The sequence below is a fragment of the Erinaceus europaeus genome, chromosome 1 (genome assembly GCF_950295315.1).
Source record: "Erinaceus europaeus chromosome 1, mEriEur2.1, whole genome shotgun sequence".
In the NCBI taxonomy this organism is placed as follows: domain Eukaryota; kingdom Metazoa; phylum Chordata; class Mammalia; order Eulipotyphla; family Erinaceidae; genus Erinaceus; species Erinaceus europaeus.
This window is the reverse complement of record NC_080162.1, coordinates 180,698,630-180,726,339: the sequence shown is the minus strand read 5'-3', so window position 1 is coordinate 180,726,339 and position 27,710 is coordinate 180,698,630. Positions and strand designations below refer to the sequence as shown.

Sequence of the window (27,710 nt, the reverse complement as noted above, 5' to 3'; positions counted from 1 at the left end):
TAAAATTAATGAAGTTTAATTTTTCTCATGTCTATGTCCTCATAAACCATGATTTACATGTCTTTTGTAGATGTAAGCAATAAAGTATTTCACTTATAACATAAAATATATATTTTCTATTTACATTTCCACATTTATGTAAATCATTGCACATTATACCCCCCCAAAAAAAGGGAAAAGAAAAAATATATATAAACCTTAAAACTCAGTTTAAAAAGAGCATCACACTGACAGACAGATCAGCAGTCTTGTAGCCCTTGTTTCTTGCCCTTTTTTGATTTCCTGTTTATTTCTTGCCGGATTGTATCATGTTCCAATATGGCCATTTCAGAAAGTCTCTCTAAGTACTGAGATGGTGCTCCAAAGAGAGGATTGCTGAAACCAGAACCTTTGAAGAAAAATAAAGTCTGCTATTAAACTTAAGTTAAGGCAGCTGGAGAGATAGTTCACTGGGCAGGAGCATACCTTGCCAGGTACAGCCCCAGGCCACATGGAAGAACCACTTAACACAGGAAGTGCTGCTGGTGTGGTGTCTCTCCCTCTCTCTGTTTCTATCTGAATGAAAAGGTCACCTAAGATGAATAAAACTGCATGTTCTGGGAAACTGGGGAATGTTATGCTTGTACAAACTATTGTATTTACTGTTGAATGTAAAACATTAATTCCCCAATAAAGAAATAATTTTTTTAAAAAAAGAAAAAAAAAAACTGCATGTTCAAGCTCCTAGCTCCACAAAGAGTTAAATTAAGTAGTGGCACAGGAGGTTGTGAGGTGATAAAGAACTGTACCCCTCTTATCCTATGGTTTTGTTAATGTCTCCTTTCTTAAATTAAAAAAAAAATTTTTTTAATTGTTATGAAAGGACCAGGTGGTGGTGCACCTGGTTGAGTGCACATGTTACAGTGCACAAGGACCTGGGTTTGAGCCCCCGGCCCCCACTTGAAGGGGGAAAGCTTCACAAGTGGTGAAGCAGTGCTGCAGGTGTCTCTCTGTCTCTCTCCCTCTCTATCACCCCCTTCCCTCTTGATTTCTGGCTGTCTCTATCCAAATAAATAAAGATAATTAAAAAAAAAAAAAACTGGTTCTGAGTTCAGTCCCTGGCACTGAATATGTTTGGTGGGGTGCTCTAGTTCATTCTGCTTCCTCCTGCTTTCATAAATAAATATTTTAAGAGAATAAAAATTATGTTAATCGATACAAATGGAAGCTTTTAAAATACAGTGCAAGGATATCTATTCCTCAAGAGGAATAAAACATTGCTTGTTTTCCTAAACACATTCTTGAAGTAGAAATGCCACTACTTAGTATATAAACTGGCTGTACTAAGAAATTATCTTGGATTTTTTTTCTACTTAAAGAAACCTATCATGTCTGTAATAAATAATATAAAAATAAATATATGCTTGCAACATGCTTAAAATATGGGATGGCTGTGGAATTTATTCCAAAGTGAACAGGACAACTCCATAAATAACTTGTCCTATACCTTACAGGGTTAAACAAACTATACTCTCCAAATACAATTTCTCACTAATGTTAAGAAGTAAACTATCCCAGGTTCCAGATGCTAGCATGATGCTGACCAGACTTCCCTGGACAGACAACAGTGTGTCCTGTAGCTCCGATTCCCCAGAACCTCGCCCCTCTAGGGAAAGAGAGAGGCAGGCTGGGAGTATGGATCGACCTGTCAATGCCCATGTTCAATGGGGAAGCAATTACAGAAGCCAGACCTTCCACCTTCTGCATCCCATAATGACGTATGGACTCCCAGAGGGTTAAAGAATAGGAAAGCTATCAAGGGAGGGGATGGGATACGGAGATCTGGCAGTGGGAATTGTGTGGAGTTGTACCTCTCTTATCCTATGGTTTTGTTAATGTTTCCTTTTTATAAATAAAAAAAATAAAATAAATTTTTAAAAGACGTGAACTATAGGGGGTGGGTGATGATGCAACCATTTGAGCACAAGTATTACCATGTGCAAAGACCCAGATTCAAGCCCATGGTCCCCACCTGCGGGTGGGGGCTTCATCACAAACAGTAAAACTGTTATGCAGGTATTTTCCTTCTCCTTCTCCATCTTCCCCTTCCCTCTCAATGTCTCTGTCTCCATGCAGTAAGTTAAATAAAATAAAATATTTTAGAAGTAAACTGTAAAGCTAGTAATTAACTGAAACTGCATTAAGAAAGCTTCTGTTATAGAGTGTTGATAATTAATAGTTGGTAATGCTTTTGAATAATCTATGTCAACTATTTTATATTTATTTCACCCCCAGAACACTATAAAGTAGGTAGTTAGTACTAGTTTGGATTATAGTTGTTAAAAGAGTTTGTCAAGCCTAAAAAACTGTCCAAGGGCAGATACCTATTACTTATTAAAGCCAGATTTGAACTCACAAGTATCAAATTCCCGTAACACTACATATTGCTCCAAATATATAACTATTCTACTTAGAAACATATAACATTTTAAAAATAACATAATGTTACAGTGGCTTTAAAATATTCTTACTTATTGTCAAAGAGTTTCCAGTGATTTTTTTTTTAAAGCTTTCTTCAATGTGGTTACTATCCTTTATGTTGCTTCATTTGAGTGTGTAATATGAGTAGGAATTTTGTAGAGAGAATAAAGAGAAAGAATATGAATAGGTTTCCTGTTCTCATGAGAACAATGAACCTGACCCTTAGACCTCTGACTACAAATTAACAAGATTCTAGGAATTCAGCAAAGCTGGAAAAATTCAAAGGCAGAAAATAATAAAAAATTATAGTATAAATAAATAAATGTAAAGAATACAATATAAAAAATCAATGAAACCAAGGTGTGATTTCTTTAAAAAGATAAAATTGACAAATATTTTGCTATAATACCTCATTAACATATAGCCTCACATTAGGGGGGGGAAAAAAGGAAGTAAGAAAGAAAGAGAAAACTTTTTTTTTTTTTTTTTTTTTTGCCATGCTGAGGCCTCATGCATTTGCTATTCCTCTAGTCCTGGGACATCTTTTTCATTATTTTCATCTTGAGACAGAGATAGACATCATAAAACTGGAGATTCCCAATTACAGAAGTCAGACCACCCCCCTTCTGCACCCCATAATGATCCTGGGTCCATACTCCCAGAGGGATAAAGAATAGGAAAGCTGGGACCAGGTGGTGGCGTACCTGGTTAAGTGCACACATTACAGTATACAAGGACCCAGGATCAAACCCCTGGTCCCCACCTGCAAGGGGAAAGCTTCATGAGTGGTGAAGCAGGGCTGCAGGTGTCTCTCTCTGTCTCTTTCCCTCTCTATCTCCTCATCCCTCTCAATTTCTCTCTATCTAACAATAAATAAATAAAAATATTTAAAAAAAAAAAAAAAGAATAGGAAAGCTGGGAGTTGGGTGGTAGCACAATGGGTTAAGAGCAGGGACCAGCATAAAGATACTGGTTTGAGCCCCCGGTTCCCCAGATGCAGGGGAGTCATTTCACAAGCAGGTGAAGCAGGTTTGCAGATGTCTTTCTTTCCCCCTCTGTGTCTTCCTCTCCTCTCTCCATTTCTCTCTGTCCTATCCAACAACGATGACATCAATTACAACAATAAAAACAACAAGGGCAACAAAAGGGAATAAATATATATTTTTAAATTCACTTAAAAAAAAAAAGAATAGGAAAGCTATGAAGGGAGGGGATGGGATACAGAGTTCTGGTGGTGGGAACTGTATGGAAATGTACCCCTCTTGTCCTATGGTCTTGCCAATATTCCATTTTATAAGTAATAAATAAAAAATTTAAGAAATACTAGAGCTTCCAACAATGTAGGTGCTCCTATGTGATTTGGGAATCCATATAATAAATCATATGCTCCAACAGGCAGGCTACCTCCTGGTTCCTAGAAAACTCTAACAAACAGTATCAGAAGTAAGAGAGAAGTATTAGGAACATGTTTACACCAATAAATTGGATAATCTAGAAGAAATGGAGAAATCCTTAAAATGATACAATCCTCCAAGAATTCATCAGAAGGAAACAGAAAACATGAACAGACCAATAACAAGCAAGGAAGGTGAAAGATTAATCAAAAGTCTCCCAGAGAGGGTGGGGATACAGAAATTTGGTGGTGGGTGTGTTGTGGAATTATACATTGTGACCTTACAATCTTGTAACATACTATTAATAATAAATTAAAAAAAATTTTTGAGTCTTCTAGAAGCCTAGGAGGTGATACAACCAACAGCGGAGGACAGGACTTGTATATATGGGTGGGGGTAGAAGACAGCATAATGGTTATGCAAAAAGACTTTCATGCCTGAGGCTTTGAAGTCCGAAGTTCAATCACCCATACCACCATAAGCCAGAGCTGATCAGCTCTGGTAAAAAAAAAAAAAAAAAAAAAAATCCAGAATTTGTATGCATGAGGCCTCCAGTTTGATCCCTGGGACCACATATACCAGAGGGAAGCAGTGCTATCGCTTCTATAAATAAACAATTTTAAGTCTCAAAAATAAATAAATAAATAAGCTGAGAACCAGATAATCTTACTAGTGAGCTTTGCCAACCTTCAACTATGACCTAATATTGTGACCTGCGTGGTGGTGTAATGGATAATACTTTGTACTCTCAAACATGACTCTCCAAGTTTAACCCCTGGCATCACATGTGCCAGAGTGATGCTCTGAATCTTATTCTTTCTTCCCTCCATTAGTAAGTAAATAAATAGTTTTTCAAAAATGTTAGAAATGACCAAGCATTTATTCTACTGAAACTCATAAAGAAAAAAAAATGAAGAGGCAAATTTTCTGTGACATCAAAAGCATATAGACATAACAAAAAAAGAAAACTACAGGGGCTAGGCAGTGGTGCACCTGGTTACGCACACACATTACCGTGCTCAAGGACCTGCATTCTAGCTCCTGGTCCCCACCTGCTGGGGGAAAAGTTCAGGAGTGGTGAAATAGGGCTACAGGTGTCTCTCTAGCTCTCTCCCTCTCTATCTCCCCCTCCCTTCTCAATTTCTTTCTGTCTTATCCAATAAATACATAAATAGAAAACTACAGACCAATTTTCCTAATTAGCACTGATACAAAATCTTAGCAAATCAAAGTCAAGAACATAGATGAACAAGAGGGGATGATGCCAAGCAAAATAAATGAAAAAGAAAAAAATCAAAATACCAGGCAAATTCACTCATAAAGAAACAAATCATGTAATAAGCAAAATCAAACCAAGGGCCCGGATTTTAAATTAGTCATCAATCTAAAAGGAAATCATAATAAACGTAAAAATTCTTATCACTAGGTGATAAAGAAATAAAATATTACAAAAGCTATACAATGCAGAAAGTGCTGTACATAAAGATGTTTATGTCTTAAAATTCCTATTTAGAAAACAAGGCTTGTTAATAATAGACATCATATACATTAGGAGAAGAATAAACCCAAAGAATACAGAACTAAAAATATAACAAAGGAAAGAAAAGAGATGAAGTAGAAAACTTACACTGCAAACGCCTTTAAAGACAAAAGTTCTTTGACGAAAAGAATAATAGTAAAAGCAAGTATCTGGTGAGACTAACCAAAAAGAAATACAAAAGGCAAAGATAAAATCAGAAAAAATGGGGACAAAAAAAAGAGCGAAAAGATAGCTCACCTGGATAGTGCGTCTGCTTTGCCATGTGCATGACCCAGGGTCGAGCCCGGCCCCACCGCATTGGAGGAAGCTTCAGTGCTGTGGGGTCTCTCCTCCCTGTCTCTGTGTATGTCTCTCTCTTTCTACCTGAAAAAGTCACCCTAGATCAGTAAAGTTCCACAACCAAAAAGAAAAGTAAATGAATAAATAAATAAAATAAATGAATGAATGGGGAATTAGTGTATGGATAAAGAAAGGACTCAATTTTATGTCCGGGAGTTGGGCGGTAGCGCAGTGGGTTAAGTGCACATCGTGCAAAGCGCAAGGACCGACAGAAGCATCCCGGTTGGAGCAACTGGCTCCCCACCTGCAGGGGAGTCACTTCACAAGCATCGAAGCAGGTCTGCAGGTGTCTATCTTTCTCTCCCCCATCTTCTCCTCCTCTCTCCATTTCTTTCTGTCCTATCCAACAACAACAACACCAATTACAACAACAACAATAATTACAATAATAAAACAAGGGCAACAAAAGGGAATAAATACATATCAAAAAGAAAAAGAAAAAAAATATGCCCTGAAATTTTAAAATTTAGACAAAATGCAAAAATTCCCAGAAAATATAACTTACCAAAATTGACTGAAGACACAGAATGCCTCAAGAGTCCTAAAATGAAAATGACTGATCAATATTAAAATACTCCTCCACGGAAACCAAGTGACCCCAACGAATCATCCCACAAGCCTGAACTACTCACTTTGAGGAATTATCTAAGTTACTACAGTTCATTAGTCTTTCCATTTAGCAGCCTCTTGCTGCTATTAACATAGCTGTGTAGTTTGGCAAAATTAGTACACTTAGACAGTGTGCTATTTTGCCATGTGCTCCACACAGGTTTGAGCCTGACCCCCATTATATTGAAGGAAGCTTCAGTTCCGTGGTCTCTTTCATTATCTTTCTGCCTATTCATCTCTCTATCTTAAAAAAAAAAAAATCATCCTGGAGCAATTAAACTCCACACATACACACACTCCTGTGCTGCTGCTTCTTTTTTTATAAGTAGGAGCAGCATTGCTGAGTCCTACTGCTTGCATTATAGTGTAGACTGCCAGAGTTTTTAAAAATCCTATCAATTTACACTTATATCACCAGTTGGCGAGCATTCCAGTTGCTCCCTATCTTTCCTTGTGCTTGGTGCTATTTGTCAGTTTCATTTTGTTTTGTTTTGCCTGGTATATGTATAAATGATACGGCACTGAGATTTAAGATTCTTGACAGTAAACTGGGTTCACTACTATTTTTTTAATATTTATTTATGATAGACCAAGAGCATCGTCCCCCAGCCCCCACTCCACACATTCAGAACTGGGGACCAGCACTGAGTCATTGTGCCACCTCCTGGGCCCAAACACTAATTTTTTTTAAACCTTATTTATTTATTTTCCCTTTTGTTGTCCTTGTTGTTTATCGTCATTGTTGTTGTTACTGCTGTTGTTGTTGGACAGGACAGAGAGAAATCGAGAGAGGAGGAGAAGACAGAGAGGAGGAAAGATAAACACCTGTAGACCTGCTTCACCGCCTGTGAAGCGACTCGAACACTATTTTTAAAGGTCTGTTTTTCATAAAAGAGAGAAACACCCGAGCACCACTCCATTCTTGACATAGGTGGTGTCAGAAATCAAACCCAGGACCTCTTATACTCTACCACCTGAGCCCCTCCCTGCCTATTACATGTGTTGAACATATGTCAATATGCATGTTGTTCATGTGAACATCATCTTTTGTAAACTGACCAAGTTTTTAAAAATATTTATGTATTTGTTAGATAGAGACACAAATTTATAGGCAAGGGGGAGGTGAAAAGGAATAAAGACACCTGTAGCTTTACTACTCGTGAAGCCTTTCCCTTGCAGGTGGGGATGCTAAAGTTTTCTTTATTCACTTTTTTGCTCACATGTTGAACTTATGTATTGCAAGCATCTTTGTACCGTTTTGATTCTTGCTGTGGTCTCTTTCACTCTCTCTGCCCATTTGTCTCTGTCTCTGCCTCTCTTTCTCTGAAAAAAAAAGTCATCTGAAAGTGACAATACATACACACATACACTTTGGGACTTTCATGTCAGTTTACACACACACACACACACACACACACACCTTTGTTTTAACAGGAATTGTAAGAATAGAGAGATAATTTAGAGGAGAAGGATGTTTCCTATTCATGAACAAATTCTATTTATTTAGGTCTCATTTCATTTCTCTTTGTTTTAACAATTTCTGTTTAAAGACCCAAACACAATACCCATTGTATTTATTCATAAATAACTGAGATTGCTCTGTGCAATTATAAATAACTGTAAACTTTCATTAGAGGAAATAGCACAATGATTACACAAAATACTTTCATGCCTGAAGCTCCAGGGTCCTAATTTCAATACAGCACCACTCAAAGCCAGAGCTGAGCAACACTCCAGCTAAATTTGTTAAATGGGGACAGACAGTGGCACACTCTATTCAGCACACATATCACTGTAAGGTTCTGGGTTCCAGTCCCAGCTCTCACCTGCAGGGAGGAAGCTTCATGAGTGGTGAAGCAGGTCTGCAGGTGTCTTTCTCCCTTTTTTTTTTAAATTTTTTTATTATATTTATTTTCCCTTTTGTCGCCCTTGTTGTTTTTATTGTTGTTGATGAGGTCGTTGTTGGATAGGACAGAGAGAAATGGAGAGAAGAGGGGAAGAGAAAAATAGACACCTGCAGACCTGCTTCACCACCTGTGATGTGACTCCCCTGAAGGTGGGGAGCCGGGGGCTCGAACCAGGATCCTTACTCCAGTCCTTGTGCTTTGTACCATGTGCACTTAACCACTGCGCTACCGCCTGACTCCCTCTTCCTCTCTTTCTGTCTACCCTTCCCTCTCAGTTTCTCTGTCTTGTCAAATAAAATACAGAAATAATATAGAAAGAAAAAACTAATAATTATGATAGTCATAAGTTTAATATTATTTAAATTACAAATAATAGTCATTTATTTTGTAATTGGTTTTTTCTTTATAAGGATGTGAATCACTTGATTTAACTAATTGATTAATTTCAATAGTACATATTAATATGAAAGAAAAAAGAGGTGGGGGCCGGGTTGTGGTGCACAGGATAAAGTGCACATAGTACCAAGTGCAAGGACCCGAGCAAGGATCCTAGTTCCATCTCTGGCTCCCCACATGCAGGGGATTTGCTTCACAAGTGCTGAAGCAGGTCTGCAGGTATATTTCTCTCTTCCTCTCTATCTGCCCCTCGTCTCTTAATTTCTCTCTGTCCTATCCAGAAAATGGAAAAAAAAAAATGACCACCAGGAGCAGTGGATTCATAGTGCTGGAGGAAAAATAACAAAGTCAAAAAGGTAAGTCTAGAAAGCAAAGTAAGGGGAACCTAATAAAAGTTTCAGTACCAAGTTGTTATATAATACTTGAACCTATAGGTCATAAGGAATCTTTTTTAAGAGGTTGTTTTACCAGAGCACTGTTCAGCTCTGACACATGGTGTGTGGGGGATTACCTGGAAACTTGGAGCTTCAGGCACTGAAGTCTGTTTGTATAATCATTATGCAGTCTCCCCAATCCAGGAATCATTTTTTTTTTTTTGAAGAAAAATAGTGATGGATTAGAATCTAAAGTTTTAGGGTCTTCTTACAATGTTGAAGCACTAAGAATGTCAGACTTTCAAGAAAAACAGTTTGGGGCCAGGGAGATAGCTCAGTACTACAGCACAGGAGGACTTGATTGTATATGGGCCCAGACTTGATTCCTGTCACAGCATATGCCAGAGCTGAGAAGTTCTTTCTCTCATAAGATTGAAGAAATACGGAGTCCGGCAGTAGTGCAGCGGGTTAAGCACACGTGGTGCAAAGTGCAAGGACCAGTGGAAGGATCCGGATTCCAGCTCCCAGCTCCCCACCTGCAGGGGGGGTCGCTTCACAGGCGGTGAAGCAGGTCTGCAGGTGTCTATCTTTCTCTTCCCCCTCTGTCTTCTCCTGCTCTTTCCATTTCTCTCTGTCCCATCCAACCACGACATCATCAACAAAAACAACTACAACAATAAAACAACAAATACAACAAAAAGGAAATAAATATTTTAAAAATCTTTTAAAAAGAAAATTGAAGAAATACATATTGAGAAGAAAGGTCATTCCAGACTACTAAGAGATGATACTGATGATCCTAAAGTAATAAAGGTTTGTATATATTGCATATACATCCACTATGAAACAATTTACCTTTTGATTTCTCCTGAAGAGGTACCACAGTGCATGGCTCCTTATTTATCTTTATCCTAAAAATAAATAAATAAATAAATTTTAAAGATAATCACATACTAATACAATTAAAGAGAAAGTTATACCTACTTAAGGCAATATTTTTTTAAATTGGCTCAAATTATTTTGTTTTTGCAGTTGAGTTGCCTAGCCATCTTTGATTTTGTAAAGAAACATAAATCTGACTCTTTTTATTATTATTATTATTATTTATAGGATAGAGAAGGACATCCAGAAATTGAGAGGGAAGGGGGAAATAGAGAGAGAGAAAGAGAGATAAAACACTGCTTCACCACTCACAAAGCTTTTCCCCGGCAGGGACCAGGTGGTGGGAACCAGGGACTCAAACCAAGGTCCTTGCACATTGTAACATGTGCACTTAGCCAGGTGCACAACCACCTGACTCCCTACAAACGTAACTGTAATGTTTATAATTATCATACTTTTTGCCACCATTTTTATTGCTGGGGTTCAGTGCTTGTATGATGAATCTGGCAGCCAATTTTTTTCCCCTTTATTTGACAGGACAGTGAGAAATTAAGAAGGAAGAGGGAGATAAGAGAGGGAGTCAGAGAGACACCTGCAGTACTTGCTTCATTCACTGCTTATGAAGCTTCCCCCTTGCAGATGGAGGGTGGAGGCTCAAACTTCAGTCCTTATTCTTCTTCTAGCGTTTGCCCTTCTTCCGTAGCCAGTCTTTATGTATGGTAACATGCATGCTTAACCAGGTGCACCACTGACCTACCCCTAACTTTCATGCTACTTTTGACTCTGTAATGTAGTGCATCTTCAGCAAAATGAATATGCACTGTACATTTACATTTAAACATACTAAAATGTGAAAGAAAAAATATTTAGGAGTACCTGTAAAAAAATGTATCTATCATAAAGTGCTTTTATATAAATGTAGGACACATCGATTTTCTTCTAAGAATGCAAGGAGACAAAGAAGTATACTGTCAGTGATATTTTCTTGAAGGAAATCATTTGCAAATTATGAAGTTTCTTCTACCAATCAGAAGTGGATAAGAGACAAATCAATATCTTGTTCTTTACTAATATATATCACCATTAGATGAATGCTGTGTCTAGCCATTCTCATCTTCATTTTTTAAAAGATTTTATTTATTTGTTTATTTATTTATTAATGAGAAAGATAGAGAGAATGAACCAGACATCACTCTGGCACACATGCTGCTGGGGATCGAACTCAGGATCTCATGCTTGAGAGTCCAAAGCTTTATCACTGCGCCACCTCCCAGACCACCTCATCTTCATTTTATTTTCAACTTAATTCTCACTAATTATGATTGAGGCTAAGGGAGGGGGACTCCAGATATGCTAAATAGTGTGTGCAAGGTGACTTCTATCAATGTGTACTTTTTTATAATTTTTTAAAATTATTTTTACCAGAGCACTGCTCAGCTCTGGCTTATGGTGGTACAAGGGATTGAACGTGGTGCTTTGGAGCCTCAGGCACTTTGTACTTTTTACCTGTTAGTCAGCACAATCTGAATTTTGTCATAATTAACTTCGGTCCCAAAACAAAACAGATTTACCCTAGGCCTAGATGATAAGTAGGTTATTAGAGAAAATATATCATGACCGAATCTCCAGTTGATGAAATCATCTGCAAGAACACCAAATCTCTCATAATTCTATTAAACTTCACAAGTCAGTTAAAACTTCTTAATATTCTCCACCTCTAGGATTGCCATCTTCAATTATATCACCAATGGGTGCCTTAAGAGTCACTGAAAATTGGTTGTTATCATTAAACAAACCTGAAGAGCACATTTTTTTATCAGAAATTTAAAATAAAATTTCATCTGTGGAGGGAGGGAAGAGGGTAATGAGTGTACACAGATGAACAAAAGGAGTACTTCCCTGCTTTGCCAAGACTGTTCTTTCAAAGGGCGCTGTGCAGTGTGTAGAGGAGAGTAAAACACTTGAAGGCAACTTGACGTGTTCTCACCAGAGTGGCTGAAATAGAGACACTTGTTTCAGGGACAGAGAAAAGAAGTAACATTTCTGTTTGCCAAGCTCCTCCACTTTGTATATGAAGAACATTCGTCATAACATGAATATAATGTAATTCAATTCTCCTTCATTAGCTTAAGGAAAACTCACACTCAAGTCACACAAACAAGAAAATGTAAGATGTAGGATCATCTCCAAGCAACCAAAATGCAAATTAAAAAAATAAATAAAACGTAAACTAAAAGAGGGTCAAACACTAGGAAGCAAAATGAGAACAAATTCAAGGGGCAGAATGTGCTACCTGTGCTTCCAGGTTCCTTAAGAGGGAAACAAACTGGCTTAGACTTATGTAAAATCCACTGCCGGAGACAGTTCTACAGACTCTTATTCCCTTAGTCTCCACAGAACACTGTGAATCTTTATGAAAATAGCACAGATCGTATTAGTGTAAGAGAAACAGGTCTTGGTAAAAATAAAAATTCACCATCCTCAGTAGCTTGTTTCATAGCCAAGTTTCTCTCCTCTTTCTGTTTTGTGACTATACCTTCTCTTTAACACCTGCGACTTAATTATTGTCTCCTACCAGCTCTGAGTCTGCCTTGTTTCATTACAATCTCACCTCAGAAAACAAGAGTGGACCTATTCTGACAGATAAACTCAATTCTGAATATTCATTAGGTTAGCATCTCATTCATAATTTGCCTCCACACTACTTTAGTCAAAGGGAAAAAAATGAAGCATAATGTTCTGTATTCGGGGTATAGAAATCTATTAGGATTTCAAAGAATTCCCTTCTATCTACTGCTGAAAGTTCTAGTATTCTCACACATTATCTATAGGAGGGCAACAAAGATTTTTTTGGCAATCTCATGTGAAAACAGAAAAATGCCTGATTCTCTTATCTAAAAAGGAAGGACGCCAGAAGTAGTAATGGGTGTAGGTGAGGCTTAGAAAGGAAAAGAATAGGAAAGCTACATTTTGCTAGGAGTGTACATAAACATATGACGTAGACATATAAATCAGTAGCTAATTAATATGAGAGGGGGAAATCAATTGTATGTCTCAAAGTTTCTCAAAAGACAAACTGAATCTTTTTAATATATAGGCTATGTATTTGATATGCGGACTCTCTCAAAAGCCTAGACCAAGTAGATTAGAAGCTTCCAATAGCACAGCTATATACAAGATACTGGGTACTGTCCAGCAAACCATAACAAAGGGACTTTTCAAAGTTAACCCAATTAACAAATAATGTGATGATAATATTAACTATTGATTGTCTTTTTGAACCCTAAGACAGCAGGAACCTCACATCTTCACTATAGAGCCCCTACTTCCCCCAGTCCTGGAACCCTTGGATAGGGCCCACTTTCCCGTATGCATCTCCCAATCCAAACCAAATAACATTGCATCTGCCGATTACAACCTAACCAAAGCAACGATTGCTACCTCAACATGCTTTACCTCAGAATGTATCCAGAGACTTCACGTGTGGAATGACAACCCTTCAGCTTCATTACTCGGGTGAGACCTTTCCTTTAATAGTACACTCTAATTTCATCTCAGGTAGTTCACTTTCTAACAAAGTCCCATAACCTAGATATACACCAGTTTCTGTGAGAGAGAGCTTATGTGCACACGTATCCATTTATATATATATAAAATATATACCTGAAAGCAGGACTACACTAGAGTTTGCAGTGAGTACCTCCCTAACACTTCCTCTCCACTATTCCAAGCTTGGGATCCATGATTGCTCAACAAATTGTTTGGCTTCATATGTTAACTCTCTTTTCAATCACCAGGTTCCAGATGCCACCAGGATGCTGGCTAGGCTTCCCTGGATTGAAGACCCCACCAATATGTCCTGGAGCTCAGCTTCCCCAGAGTCACACCCTACTAGGGAAAGAGAGAGGCAGACTGGGGGTATGGACCGACCAGTCAACGCCCTTGTTCAGCGGGGAAGCAATTACAGAAGCCAGACCTTCTACCTTCTGCAACCCTCAACGACCCTGGGTCCATGCTCCCAGAGGGATAGAGAATAGGAAAGCTACCATGGGAGGGGGTGGGTTATGGGGATTGGGTGTTGGGAATTGTGTGGAGTTGTACCCCTCCTACCTTATGCTTTTGTTCACTAATCCTTTCTTAAATAAAAAATTAAAAAAAAAAAAAAAGAATAGGAAAGCTATGAGGGAAGGGGAGGGGACAGGATACAGAGTTCTGGTAGTGGGGATTGTGTGGAATTGTACCCTTCTCATCCTATGGTTTTTGTCAGTGTTTCCTTTTTATAAAAAAAAGAAAGAAAGAAAAGAAAAGAATGGCAAGTGAAAAAAAAAAGAGAGAGAAAAGAAGTGAAGGAGGCAGGGTTATAGAAGTGACTAAAGAACAGCTCCTCTCCCCGAAATAAATAAATAAATAAATATGTATATGCATATATATATATGTATATGGGGGTAAAAATGGTGTGGAATTATACCCCTATTATAATTTTGTAAATCACTAATAAAAATACAATAAAATTAAAAAAAAAAACAGAAAAGTGCCTACTTGGCAAACAGAATAAAATCCCCCACTTAGATTTTAGATAATGTAATCATTTCTGGAAAAGTTTAATAGTCGAGGACTAGATTCACCGGTCAGAAAAAGCCTCCACATTCAATACCATGTCTACAAATAAATGGTTAGCACAAAAAAGACTTGTTTTTTCAAAGAGAGAATGAAATCAAAATGCACTACCTGATAGAAGACATCACCGAGTCAGCATGCTGCAGCCTTTTCTGACCCTCTAGTGAAGTTGAATTTACACTTTTTTTGCAACTTTGCAATTTTGGTAAATGTGGTATTTTGACAGATTCTTTGAACTCTTCTAAGCCAAATGTTGTGGTGTATTCTAGTTAAAGAGTATTGTCATAATAGTCTACATTATTTCTTGAATAAATGTAGATGACTTCTTTTATTATATACTACAATGTCTAAATGCAATATGCTTAGTCATAAAAAAAACAGTAAATATGTGATCTGGATCGATGGGGTTTGCAGTCAATAATATTTATACCCCTTTCCCATATTTGGGAGCTACTCTCTTCCCAGATCCAGTTTTCTGGTCCTTTTTCCAGCCATGATATCATCTCCCCAGACAATAACTTGTATTCACCAGCATATCAGATTTCAGGCTCAAGGGAAAAAAGAAAAAGGAAAAAAAAAAAAAACTAGTATAGCCACAGGCTCTTTGGAATTTAACTAAAATAGGCCTACTAGGTAGCTACAAAATGGAGGACTCCCCCAACTCTTCATCTGCACTATTCCAGCCTTTAGGTCCATGATTGGTCAACAATTTGTTTGGCTTTGTATGTTAACTCTCTTGTCAACCACCAGGTTCCAGATGCTAGCAGGATGCCAACCAGACTTCCCTGGATAGACAACCCCACCAATACGTCCTGGAGCTCCACTTCCCCAGAGCCCTTCCCCACTAGGGAAAGAGAGAGACAGGCTGGGAGTATGGATCGATCTGTCAACGCCCATGTTCAGCGGGGAAGCAATTACAGAAGCCAGACCTTCCACCTTCTGCATCCCACAATGATCTTGGGTCCATACTCCCAGAGTGTTAAAGAATAGGAAAGCTATCAGGGGAGGGGATGGGATACAGAGTTCTGGTGGTGGGAACTGTGGGAAGCTGTACCCCTCTTATCCTATGGTTTTGTCAATGTTTCTTTTTTATAAATAAAAAATTTTTTAAAAAAGTAAAGAAATAAGCTACTCTAATTTATCTAGCATTTTGTCAAGAAAATCCCTTTCGGTTTCTAGTATCAACTCTTTAGTGAGAAGTTGATCTAGGGACTGATAAAGAATTAGGGTAAAGGAGACTAGCAAAATAGCTTGCCTGGCTGGAGCGCTATTTTGCCAGGTGTGTGACCCAAATTGGAGCCAGGGCTCCACAGAACTGAATAAACCTTTAGTGCTGTGGTATCTTCCCATACCGCCTCCCTTTCCCATCCCCAGCCTCTGCTGTCTCTATCTGAAAAAGTCAGCCAGGAGAAGTGAGATCCTTGTGAAAATAAAATAAAATAAAATAAAATAAAATAAAATGGGGCAGCTTCACACATCTCCAACATTATCCTATGTCATCTTTATTTTACTTTAACAGGAATTCTAGAGTATTAGACATTTCCACAAGAAAATTGATTAAATGACACTTTGAAAATTTTCATATTATCTGCTACTTTATAAATATCTTTACCTTTGGGGCCAGGCAGTGGTGCACCTGATTAAGCACTCACATTATAGTGCACCAGCCCCTGGCCCCCACCGGCAAGGGGAAAGCTTCATGAGTGGTGAAGCAGGGCTGCAGGTGTCTCTCTGTCTCTCTCCCTCTCTATCTCCCTTCCCCTCTCAATTTCTGTCTCTATCCAATAATAATTTTCTAAAACAATAATATTTTCACCTTTCAAACAGTAACACTTTGAGATTGCTTCTGCTAGTAACCTCATGTATTATTGAATAAAGAGACAGTAAAATTAAAAGAAAAAAAAACTTCAAAAATAAAGGCAGTGAAAAGAAAGAACAGGTTAAAAATAATTGGATGACCATGTGGTCTGGGAGGTGGATAAATGGATAAAGGAGGTGGAGCAATAAATGGATAAATGGAGGTGGAGCAATGGATAAAGCATTGAATTCTCAACCATGAGGTCCTGAGTTCAACCCCCCGCAGCACATGTAACTGAGTGATGTCTGTGGTTCTTTCTCTCCTATCTTTCTCATTAATAAATAAATTTTTTTAAAAAAAAGAATTGTATGATCTTTAAATTAAAATAGAGAAATTTTAACTTTCTCTACTACATAAGACTAGCACAACAAATAAAAATATTATTTAATGTGGCCAGAGTTATATTAAATGCTCAAAATATTATTTTGTCACTTTGGGTTTTTTTGGGGGGGTTTCTGTCTTTGGAAAATGGCTTCTCTTGGTCAAAAAAACAGAGTGTCTGTTCTTGCAGTTAGATCTGAGAGTAAAACAGTGTCTTCTGATAACTTTAATGAGAATCTACTGAAAAAGTTGAAAAACTAATTAAAACACTTAAAACCAGATGTGATGAAACTGTTGAACAGGTTAGATTTTGTTAATTTCTAGAAGTGTAGCCTCACTAATAAACAAGAAATATAATTATAATCTGAAATTGTATGGGAAAGTGATTAATACACTCACATACATGTTAAAAGTTCTTAGTCTTTACTGAGCAGCCAATTATGAAAGATTCTTTCCATATATATCACTTAAAAAATCTGATTATAATTATTAATACAGAAAGCTGCTGTTAGGGGGGCAGGCAGTGGTGCACTGCATTAAGTGTACATAATACAAAGCACAAGGACCTGCTACAAGGATCCGGGTTCAAGCCCCAGTTCCCCACCTGCAGGGAGGGAACATTTCACAAGTGGTGAAGCAGGTCTGCAGATATCTTTCTCTCTCTCTCTCTCTCTACCTTACACTCCTCTTTCAAATTCTCTTTCTCCTATTCAATTAAATGGAAAAAAAATGGCTGCCAGGAATAGTAGACTCATAGTGCCAGCACAGAGCCCCATCGATAACCCTGGAGGCAATAAATAAATAAATAAATCCTATTATTAAATGTTTGGATAACTTGGGACTTTCAAGCATAAGATCTCTAGTTCAACCCCAAGCATACCAGAGGTTTCCTCAGGTTTCTCTCTCCACTTCTGTCTCTCTCTCTCTCTCTCAACAAATAAATAAAACTCAATATGAAAATCAACTTGAGGTTTTAAAAACATAAATCATTTGTTAAAAGTACTTTGATCCATCAGAGATGGATGACACTGATAATAAGTCTTTATAATTAGTTTCCATCACCAACTACAGGATCATCTTAATTAATTTTAATGTGTTTCCACTTTTCCTTCCCACAATGTACAGATATTATCCTTAATAAACCACAGATGTCTCATGTAATGGACTATTTCTATATTTTCTTCAGAAAACCAGAAATGAACATACCTTTCTTCATTTTCTGTGTTTTTAAAGCTGCCTTCCTCCAGCTACTCTCAAAAAAAAAACAACTGCCAAGGGAACTCCTGGCGACAGCACGAGTCTCAAATTCGATTTCAGGTGACAGCACTGACATTTTTTCTTCTTTTTTCAACAGTGCTGCTGGAAGTGAGATTCTGCTACAGATTCCAAACACAACAAATGAAAAACAAAGTGTAAAAGGAATAAATAAATGTTCTCACTTTTGTCTCCCATCAGGTTTTAGGGTTAGGTGCTAATCTAGATCATTTTTAGGTTAAGTGCTAATCTAGATTAAAACTAAAAGTTTGCTTATAACATGTTAAGTACCTCTTCTTAGAAATAAATTTAATAAATAAATAGAAGTAAAGCAAAAGGTCTGTAAGACCATAACTAAACTATGCATCAAGATGTTATTCTTCTGAATTCTTATTCGCTTTATTTATTACATAAAGATAACCAGAAACTGAGAAGGTAGGGGGAGACAGAGAGAGAGAAAGAAAGACACCTGCTGAACTGCTCCACCACTTGCAAGGCTTGCCTTTGTTGGTGGGGACCCGAGGCTAGAACACAGTCCTTGCACATTACAACATGTACGCTCAACCAGGTGTGCCACCACCTGGCCCCATTTTTATGAGCAATTAAGAGAGAATGATACCAGTGCCCCTCCCTACCTGCAGGGGGGGGAAGCTTTACAAGCAATGAAGCAGTACTACAGGTGTCTTTCTCCCTGCTTCCCCTCCCCTATAGATTTCTCTGTGTCTGTCCACTAAATAAATAAATTTTTAAAAAGAAAATACAGAGGACAAAGGAACATAGTAAATGTCATCACGAGAAAGTCATCATCAAAATCAGCTTGTAGAGTTCTGACTTGGAACTAATAATCTGGTTCTTCTAATAAGTCTGTTGGAGCTTCTGGAAACTTTTACATTCATCTTTATATATACTTTGCACTGGCCTCTGGTTCTGGATGTCAGAGGTATGAAACCAATTCACACATTAATTGCTTGGATTGTCATCTCTGCACCAATTAGTAATATGAATTCTGACCCCAGCTCATGAAGATCTAATGCCTAATAGTTGGATCTTTTCTTCCCATGGTCCAAGTAGATGGCAAGCTTCCTGACAGCCTTCTCAGAGGGTAGTTTTCTACTTCTCTTCTCTGTATCAAGGCACTAGTGACAGGTTGAATTTTTCAAAGAAGGATGTTCTAATCTTCCTCCCATATGATGTTCACATTCCACCTAGAGGAAAGGTCTGTGCTTCCTTCTCTGAAACTAAGCTCCCCAGTCAATAAAGTGCAGAAATGATTGAATAATTTCCAAGGGTAGGTTGTAAAAGGTGATATGACTACCACTGACTCTCCAAGGACACTCACCTTTTAAAGCAGGCTACTATTTTGGGTGAGGAACCCAGGTGACAGGGAAAGGTCACCACATTAAGGTTTTAGCTCACATCTGAGCTAAGATCTCTATCCACAGCCAGCATTAACCACCAGACATGGCGTTGAATGAGTTTACAAGTGATTCCATCCTCTTCAAATCTTTCTTCTCAGGCCCCAGATATATGTGAAACAGAGCCAAACTGTCCCTGTTGTACAGTATATGTATTCCTGACCCATAGGATTCACAACCATGACTTGTTTGGTACAATTTCCTTCTGGAGAATATTTTTCTTGCAGTTACTGAAAGAGCATCCCTTTTGTGATTCTTAGTTGTTAATTGATGATTGACAATAACTTCCTTTGTGAACGTTCCTTAATGTCTGGTGCCTGGGGATTTTCTTCTCTTGGTTCCTAGTTCAGTTACATATCCATCAACTACTTTAATAATATTTTATCCAGCATTTGAGATTCACTGAAGCAGAATGGAGTTGCTTCTATTTCAGATCACGCTCACTACTACTCAAAACAATGTTATAAAGAACTAAAGGAGTAGTGGCTGGGAAAATAGTTCAACTGGTAGAGCAGCAGACTCTTGTGCCTGAGGGTCCCAGTTCAGTTCCCAGCACCATATGTCCTGGAGTAGTGCCTGGACTTACCTCTCTCCTCTGTCTCATATGAAACATTCCAGGAGCAATAACAAATATTTGGAAAGAACTGAGTAAGTTAATTTATTTTACACATAGATATTTAAAACAAAACAGACCCTATAAAGACTGAATTAGGGTGGGGCTAGATAGCATAATGATTTTGCAAAGAGACTTTCATGCCTGAGGCTCTGAAGCTGTAGGTTCAATCCCCTGTACCACCAAAAGGCAGAGCTGAACAGTGCTCTGGAAAAAAAACTGAAAAAGTTCATCCTCACCAGTACTCAAATAAAAGCAAAATTAGGTGATGAAGCACAACTTTCACCAATCAAAATGGCAGTAATTTTAAGTTCTTTAATATTACATAGTCTAAGGTAGGTTTCAAGGAAATAGGACTTAAGTATTTTTTATTTTTAAATATCTCTAACATATTATTAGATAGAGACAGAGAGAAATTGAGAGGGGAGGAGGGAAACACAGAGAGAGAGACAGAGAGACACCTGCAGCACTGGTTCACTATTTGTGAGCTTTTCCCCCTGCAGGTGAGGATCAGGGGCTTGAACCTGGGTCCTTGTGCACTGTAATGTGAGCACTTAACCAGGTGTGTTACTGTCTGGCCCCTGGAATTAAGCATGTTCAATAAGATTTCAGTGTATGTCAATATATTTCCAGAGAACAATTTAGAAATATATATATATAAATATATATCTTATACTTTGACCCAATAAGCCCATTTCCAGAATCGGTCCCAAAAGGAATAATCATTGATACATACCAATATTTATCTTTAAGGATGTCAAATCCTATATTTCTATAATAGAGAAGAAAAATGACAGAAAATAACTCACATCAGGTAACAGATGGTATGATTATCTTTATTGTTAGCTTTGTTTAAACCAAATGAGCATGTTAATACAAAGAAAGGTAAGTTATAGATTAACTGGGGAAGGTACTTATTTTTCCACAATGGCAGTGACTATTGTAGGAGTTAAAATACAAAAATAATCAAGCTTAAACAAAAAAAGGCATAGTCTACTGGAGGAAATAATTACAGCACATGGTGAAAATATTAATGCTAAAGTTATGTTAAATGCTGCTGTGTAACAAGGGTTTTGTTAACATAACTAAACTGGGGAGGGGGTGTAACTATAGTTTGTGAACAAGAAGTTTCAAGGTACATGTCATAGGTTTGGCTAAATAGGAATTAACTGTAGAAGAGAAGGCTGGATATGCACTAATTCTTGCTCCTCCTGAGTACAAAGTTGTTTGTAGGAAGTGGCTACTTACTAATGATAGGGATCCGAAGGAATATTATGTATAACTTTCTGCAAAAAAAAGTTTAGAATAAGCTTGTTTTCTTTGCCTAAAACTTTCTTCTTCCTCTTCTACTGGCTGTAGTTAAATAACAGTGAGTTGCTAATGAGTGGCAAAATCTGGATTTTACTAACAAGTGGAACAATGCTACCTGCTTACCAGAAACACCTCCTTGCAACTGCTAGTGTGAGATAATACACTTAAAAAAAAAATTTGATAGAGAGAGCTAGATATTGGGCAGGGGATAGCATAATGGTTATGCAAATAGACTCTCATGCCTGAGGCTCCAAAGTCTCAGGTTCAATCCCCCGCACTACCATAAGCCAGAGCTGAGCAGAGTTCTGGTGTTTTTCTCTCTCTCTCTGTCTCTCTCTCTCCCTCTGCATCTCTCTCAAAAATAAAATAAATAAAACATTAAAAAGAGAGAGAGAGAGCCAGATATTGAGAGGGGAGGAAGAGAGACAGAGAGGCACTTGCAGACCTGCTTCACCACTCACAAACAGAATGAGCTTTTAAAGTTATTTTTAGGTCCAGGAGGTGGTACAGTGGATAAAGCACTGGACTTTCAAACATGAGATCCTGAATTCAATCCCCAGCAGCACATATGCCAGAGTGATGTCTGGTTCTTTCTCTCTCTCCTCCTATCTTTCTCATGAATGAATAAATAATTTTTTTAAATTATTTTTAAATATTGAAATAAATTCATTTTATTCATTATATTACTATATAATGAATGAATATTTTCAAAATTATTTTTAAATATTTTATTTGTTTATTGATGAGAAAGATAGGAGGAGAGAGAGAGAGAACACGAACCAGATATCACTCTGGTACATGTGCTACCAGAGATTGAACTCAGGACCTCATGCTTGAACGTCTAATGTTTTATAATGTTTTATCCACTGCTCCACCTCCCAGATCACAAATTATTACTTTTTTTTTGAGAGACAACAGAACTTAAGAGGGAAGGAGGAGACAGGAAGGGAGAGGGAGACACCTGCAGCACAGCTTCATCCCTTGTAAAGCTCTCCCCCCCCCCCCCCAGGTGGGGACTGGGAGCTTGAACCCAGGTCCTCACACATGGTAGTGTGCGCCCTACAGGAAGCACCACCACCCAGCCACAAGAAATAAGCTTCTGTAAGTTAAATCATTAAGATATTAATGCTAGCCATTAGGTCTAGCAAGACTCTAATTCATGCATGCAGTTCTGTGTCTCCAGATGTGACTATATTAGCTCACTAAGAATGTACCAAGTGAAGGTCAATGTGCCACATGTATGACAAATACGAAGCTGAGCTAACTAGACATTCACTGACTTTCCACACCAAAAAGAAAGCCAGTAATATATACACATATATGAACAGATGCGTGTATATCACACTGTTATGTATTCATATGCACATCATATGAGAAGAGTTACATGGAGAGATCAATTTCACATTGACAGAAATGTGGATAAAGGCATTCAAGGGGAAAGCACAGATGTAAAAGATGTCATGAGGAATGGAATACGGCTTTTCCGATTTGTTTGGAGACAGGAGTTCAGGGGGCACTGTGAGAAATAATGAAAAGTTAGGTGGGTCATGACCACAGACAAATTCAAATGCTAACCAAACTGATTTGTACTTTCTTCTCTGAGCATTGGGAAATCACTGATGATTTTTAAACAGAGGTGTGGCATTTTCACAGCTACGATTTAGGGAGACTAATCACTCGGAGACTAGAGCTAAATTAAGAGACTACTATCACGGTACAAAGTGCTTAAATTAAGAGTATTGTAGAGGGCGGTGACTCAAGGTATCAAGCGCAAGGAACCCCCCCATCCCTACCCAGCACAAGAATCCGGTTTGAGCCAGCTCCCCACTTGAGGTGGGGGAGGTGGGGGGCTGGGGTGGTGTCACTTCACAAACTGTTAAGCAGGTCTGCAGATGTCTTTCTCTCTTCCTATCTTCCCCTCTCTCAATTTCTCTGTTCCATAAAAAAAAAAAAAAAAAAAGGCTGCAGGAGCAGTGGATTCCTAATGCAGCCACCGAGCCCAGGCGGTAACCCTGGAGGCAAAATAAATAAGTAAATTAGAATAATAACAGAAACAAAAATAGTACTTTACCGTTTTCAGCCGATCTTGGATGGACCTTGAAAAAATCATGTTGAGTGAAATAAGTCAGAAACAGAAAGATGAATATGGGATGATCTCACTCTCAAGTTGAAAAACAAGATCAGAAAACACAAGTAGAACCTGAAATGGAATTGGCGTATCGCACCAAAGTAAAACACTGGGGTGGGTGGATGAGGAGAATACAGGTCCAAGAAGGATTCAGAGGACCTAGTGGGGGTTGTATTGTTATATGGGAAACTGGGGAATGTTATGCATGTACAAACTATTGTACTTACTGTCAAATGTAAAACATTAATTCCCCAATTAAAAAAAGAAAAAAAATGGGAAAAAAATTTTTAAAAAGTTGAAAAAAAAGAAACAAAAATAGTAACAGTGAGGATGCAAAACTAATGAATTATTTATTGAATTTCAGAAGTCAAGCAAAGAAAATGAGTCAAATTATGACTGAGGCAATGAATTCGGATGACTATCAAAGAGAATTATGGAACCATGAATTAAGTTCAAAGACAGGCTGCTTGGCTTAAGGAGGAGCATAACGTGTTTGATAGCATGCAAATAGAACAACCAGGTAGAGATACATAACCTGGATCTCAGCTGTAAGAATTGAGATTGGTTAGGATTCTAAAAAATGTGAAGAGTTACCTATTTAAGTGGTGAGATTTAAGGTCAGGGACTAGATTATAGTTGCCAAAGATGATGTGACAGGAAAAAAAAGAAAGTCAGGGATTTCCTGAAAATCTATGTGAGGCAGAAGTATTTTTTTCATTAAAGATTTATTTATTTGGTTGGAGAGATAGCACTTTTATACAAAATGACTTTCATGCCTAAGACTGAGGTCCCAACTACCCCATATATCAGAGTTCTGACCTCTCTGTCTTTCTCCCTGTATCTCTCCCATTAAAGTAAATGTCTGTTTGTTGTTAATGCCACCACCAAAAACAATCCCACTTTCTTTTCAAACAATCCCATAAAACACAACTGTCCAGTGACTCACACCCTAGGAAGAACATAGCATTGGAGTAAAATGAATCTTTTTTCTAATCTTGATTCTGCTCTGCATAACCACAGGGTCAAAGGAAATAATATAACCCAGCTTAGGGTTATTGAAGATTAAACTTTAAAAGGCATGTGAAGTTTTCAGCACTGTGCCGGACATGTAGTAAGCACTCAATAAATGGAAGCTAAAAAAAAAAAAAAAAAAAAAGACTTAAAATTAGAGGGAGGGAGGGGGAGAGAGAGACCCAGAGCATCACTCTGGTATATGTGACAGTGAGGATTGAACTTGGCACCTTATACATCCAAGACTGACATTTCAGTCATTGTACTACCTTCCAGGCTGCCATTTTAATTGTGTGTGTGCATGTATGTTTAAATTTATTAAAAAATATATCAGGACATCATTCCAGCCTATGTGGTGTCAGGGGATCCAACCCAGGGCCTCACACATCTAAGTCCAGCATTCTACCCTGAGTCATTTCCCCCACTGCTGTTTTCATTTTCTTTTCATTAATTAATTATGGAAGATCCTAAAGATGCTCAGCTCTGGCATAAGCTCATGCTGGGGACTGAACCTGCAGTCTTGGACATAAAACTTACTTTTAAATTTTTTTTTATTATTACTTTTATTTATTTATTGGCTAGAGAAAGTCAGAAATCAAGAGGGAAGGGATGGAGAGGAAGAGAGACAGAGAGACACCTGATACTATGAATTAGGATCAAAAGAGAATTATGTCAAAGAGAATTATGGAACCATGAATTAAGTTCAGAGACAGGCTTCACCATTCCCAAAGCTTTCCCTCTACAGGTGGAGGCTGGGGAACTGGAACTCAGGTCCTTATACATTGTAACATGTGCACTCAACCAGGTGCACCATCACCCTGGCATAAAATTTCTGTGCTCTAACAGAATGAGCCATCCGTCGGCCCACCGTTTTAAATATTATACACAGGTTTTTCTCATCATACCCTGGTCATAAAAGTGTAAATCAATTGCATTTTTGGAAGGCGAGAGTCTAGTGAACCCAGCTTTGAGACATTCATTTTATAGAACTGTTTCCATGTGTAAGAATGTTCATTGTTTGCTTAACCCACTGCGCCACCGCCCGGCTCCCTAAATGTTCATTGTTTCATTGTGTCTAATTAGGAAAAACTGGAACTAGTTTCAAGGAGGAATGGTTACATAGGTTATGATGGATCTATATATAACACTTGAGATCATGCATCTATAGGCTACATCCATGAAATGCTCAGTGCAGAGTTATGTAAACTGACATAAAAGATACACTTCTGAACTATTTAAGTGAGAAGTCCCAATTGGATGTAATTTCAGAAATGTAAAACCTTGAAAAGGAAAACGTATTTCTCAAGAAACACCATTGTAATGGCAGATTAAGTCATTTAGTCTTGCAGATGAAATCAATGAAGAGCAGGGGTTCTCATGCTACAGAATACAATACCTTGAAATTGGCTGGTGTGTCTCACCCTGGAGAGCAGTTCCACACTTTTCATGTATATGACCCCATGTGCATGTGTGTACGTGCATGTGTGTGTGTGTGGGGGGAAATGTACAACAGAACTGCATTACACAAATCTTTTCTAGTAGTTTAACCTCTTGTAAAGAAAGTAATAAAGGGCAGGGGTAATGGCATAATGGTTATCCAAAGAGGCTCTCCTGCCTGAGGGTCCAAGGTCCCAGGTTCAATCCCCCATACCAATGTAAGCCAGAGCTGGACAGTGCTCTGGTAAAAAATAAATAAATAAATAAATAAAAGTAATAAACATACAAATTGTAGGTAAATTAGAAACGGCACAAAATAAAGTTAACTATAAAAAGGGGGTCAGATGGCTAGTGCAATAGCTCACTTTGACAGTGCACTGTTTTGCCATGTGCGTGACCCAGGTTTGAGTCTGGCCCTCACTGCATTAAGACTTGGTGCTGGGGCTGGGTGGTGGCGCAGCTGGTTGAGAGCACACTCGTTACAATGTGCAAGGACCCAGGTTCGAGGCCTCGGTCCCCACTTGCAGGAGGAAAGCTTCTCAAGTGGTGAAGCAGGGCTGCAGGTGTCACCCTGTCTCTCACCCTCTCTAGCCCTCCCTTCCCTCTCGATTTCTGACTGTCTCTAGCCAATAAATAAATAAAGATAACAAAAAAATTTTTTTTAAAGATTTGGGGCTGCGATCTCTTTCTCTTTGCCTGTCTCTACCTAAAAATAGATGAATGAATGAATGAATGAATGAGTGAAGGTTTTTTAAGAGAAAAATAAAAGGGGGCTAGAGCTATCTATCTAATGAACAGGAGCATTAGCATCCAGGGCCACATGATTGGTGTGTGAGTGAGAGATATTGTGGCAGTCAAGAGGCAAAGAAAAAGTGAGCACATTACCCCCTCTTCAGTCCTCTAGGATGGCTAGAGAGAAGCCCGTAAAGGTGTGATCGCTGGAAGGATGGACCTGTGAGCTTGCTAGTACCAGAGGAGATAAGACAGATCTGGCCGGCAGGACTTCTTGCTCTTGTTCCTTCAGATCCTACCAAGCAGATTTATTTTTATGGTCAGCTTCCACTTGACCTTCCTGTCAGCTCCACTGGACATGCAAGAGAATCCTATGAGAGAAGTTTCCTCTTCTTAATTAAGGACAGGTCTGCTGACCTCCCCTGCAGCTCTGTGCTGGACCTGCTGCACCCCCGACCCCCCACCCCACCCCCCGCAGGTGCTCCTTGGAGACCAGCCCGACGCCTGCACTCACTGTCCCCGCAGTTCCACGGAAGAACGGAGGGGCTTCTTTGAGCGCCTGGTCCGTGGTGGCGGCGGCCAGGTCTGAGTCTCCTGCGGCAGCGGAGGGAGCACACTGCGGTGAAGCCAGAGGCCGTCCCGCGCCACAGCGAAGCCCCGGCCCAGCTCTGCAGCTTCGCGGGGTTGCCTGCCGCAGCGGGGCGGGGCGGGCGACGGTGCGCTCGCACTGGCGCCGCTGTGCGGGCGAGCATGCTCGGTTGCCGGCAGCCCGGCGACGCTCGGGAGCCCGGAGCGCTGGTGGCCCGGCCCCTTGGCCCCTAGGCGGCTCCCGCAGCTGCCTGGCCCGGCCGACGCCCACCCGTTGCTAGGCGCCCGGAGCCCGCGCAGCGCTGCGGCCCGGAAGGTGCCCCCGGCGCGGCGAGGAGGCTGGAGGCTGCTGGGCTCCGGGAGGTCGTTGCTACAGGTACGGCAGCGTGGGAGGGTGCTGAAGCGTGCTAGATGGACTGGGACGCCAAGGTGGCTCTATACTGAAGGCCTGGGGCACTCAGTCCGTCGAGGTGGATGTTCAGTTCTCTGGGTTACCATTAAGAAATTCACACCGGGGCTGGGGG

General features: G+C 39.1%; 1 protein-coding gene across 1 annotated transcript; it reads right to left on the bottom strand.

The window, feature by feature from the left end:
• Positions 1–27,015, bottom strand: C1H8orf89 (chromosome 1 C8orf89 homolog). The gene is made up of 5 exons (XM_060204352.1): positions 26,752–27,015; positions 17,904–18,073; positions 14,630–14,783; positions 9,875–9,930; positions 1–388 (listed from the first exon to the last, which is right to left on the bottom strand). Exons 2-5 carry the CDS (start codon positions 18,028–18,030, stop codon positions 240–242), a joined length of 486 nt encoding a protein of 161 aa, XP_060060335.1. The 5' UTR covers positions 18,031–18,073; positions 26,752–27,015; the 3' UTR covers positions 1–239.
• Positions 27,016–27,710: the final 695 nt, after the last annotated feature.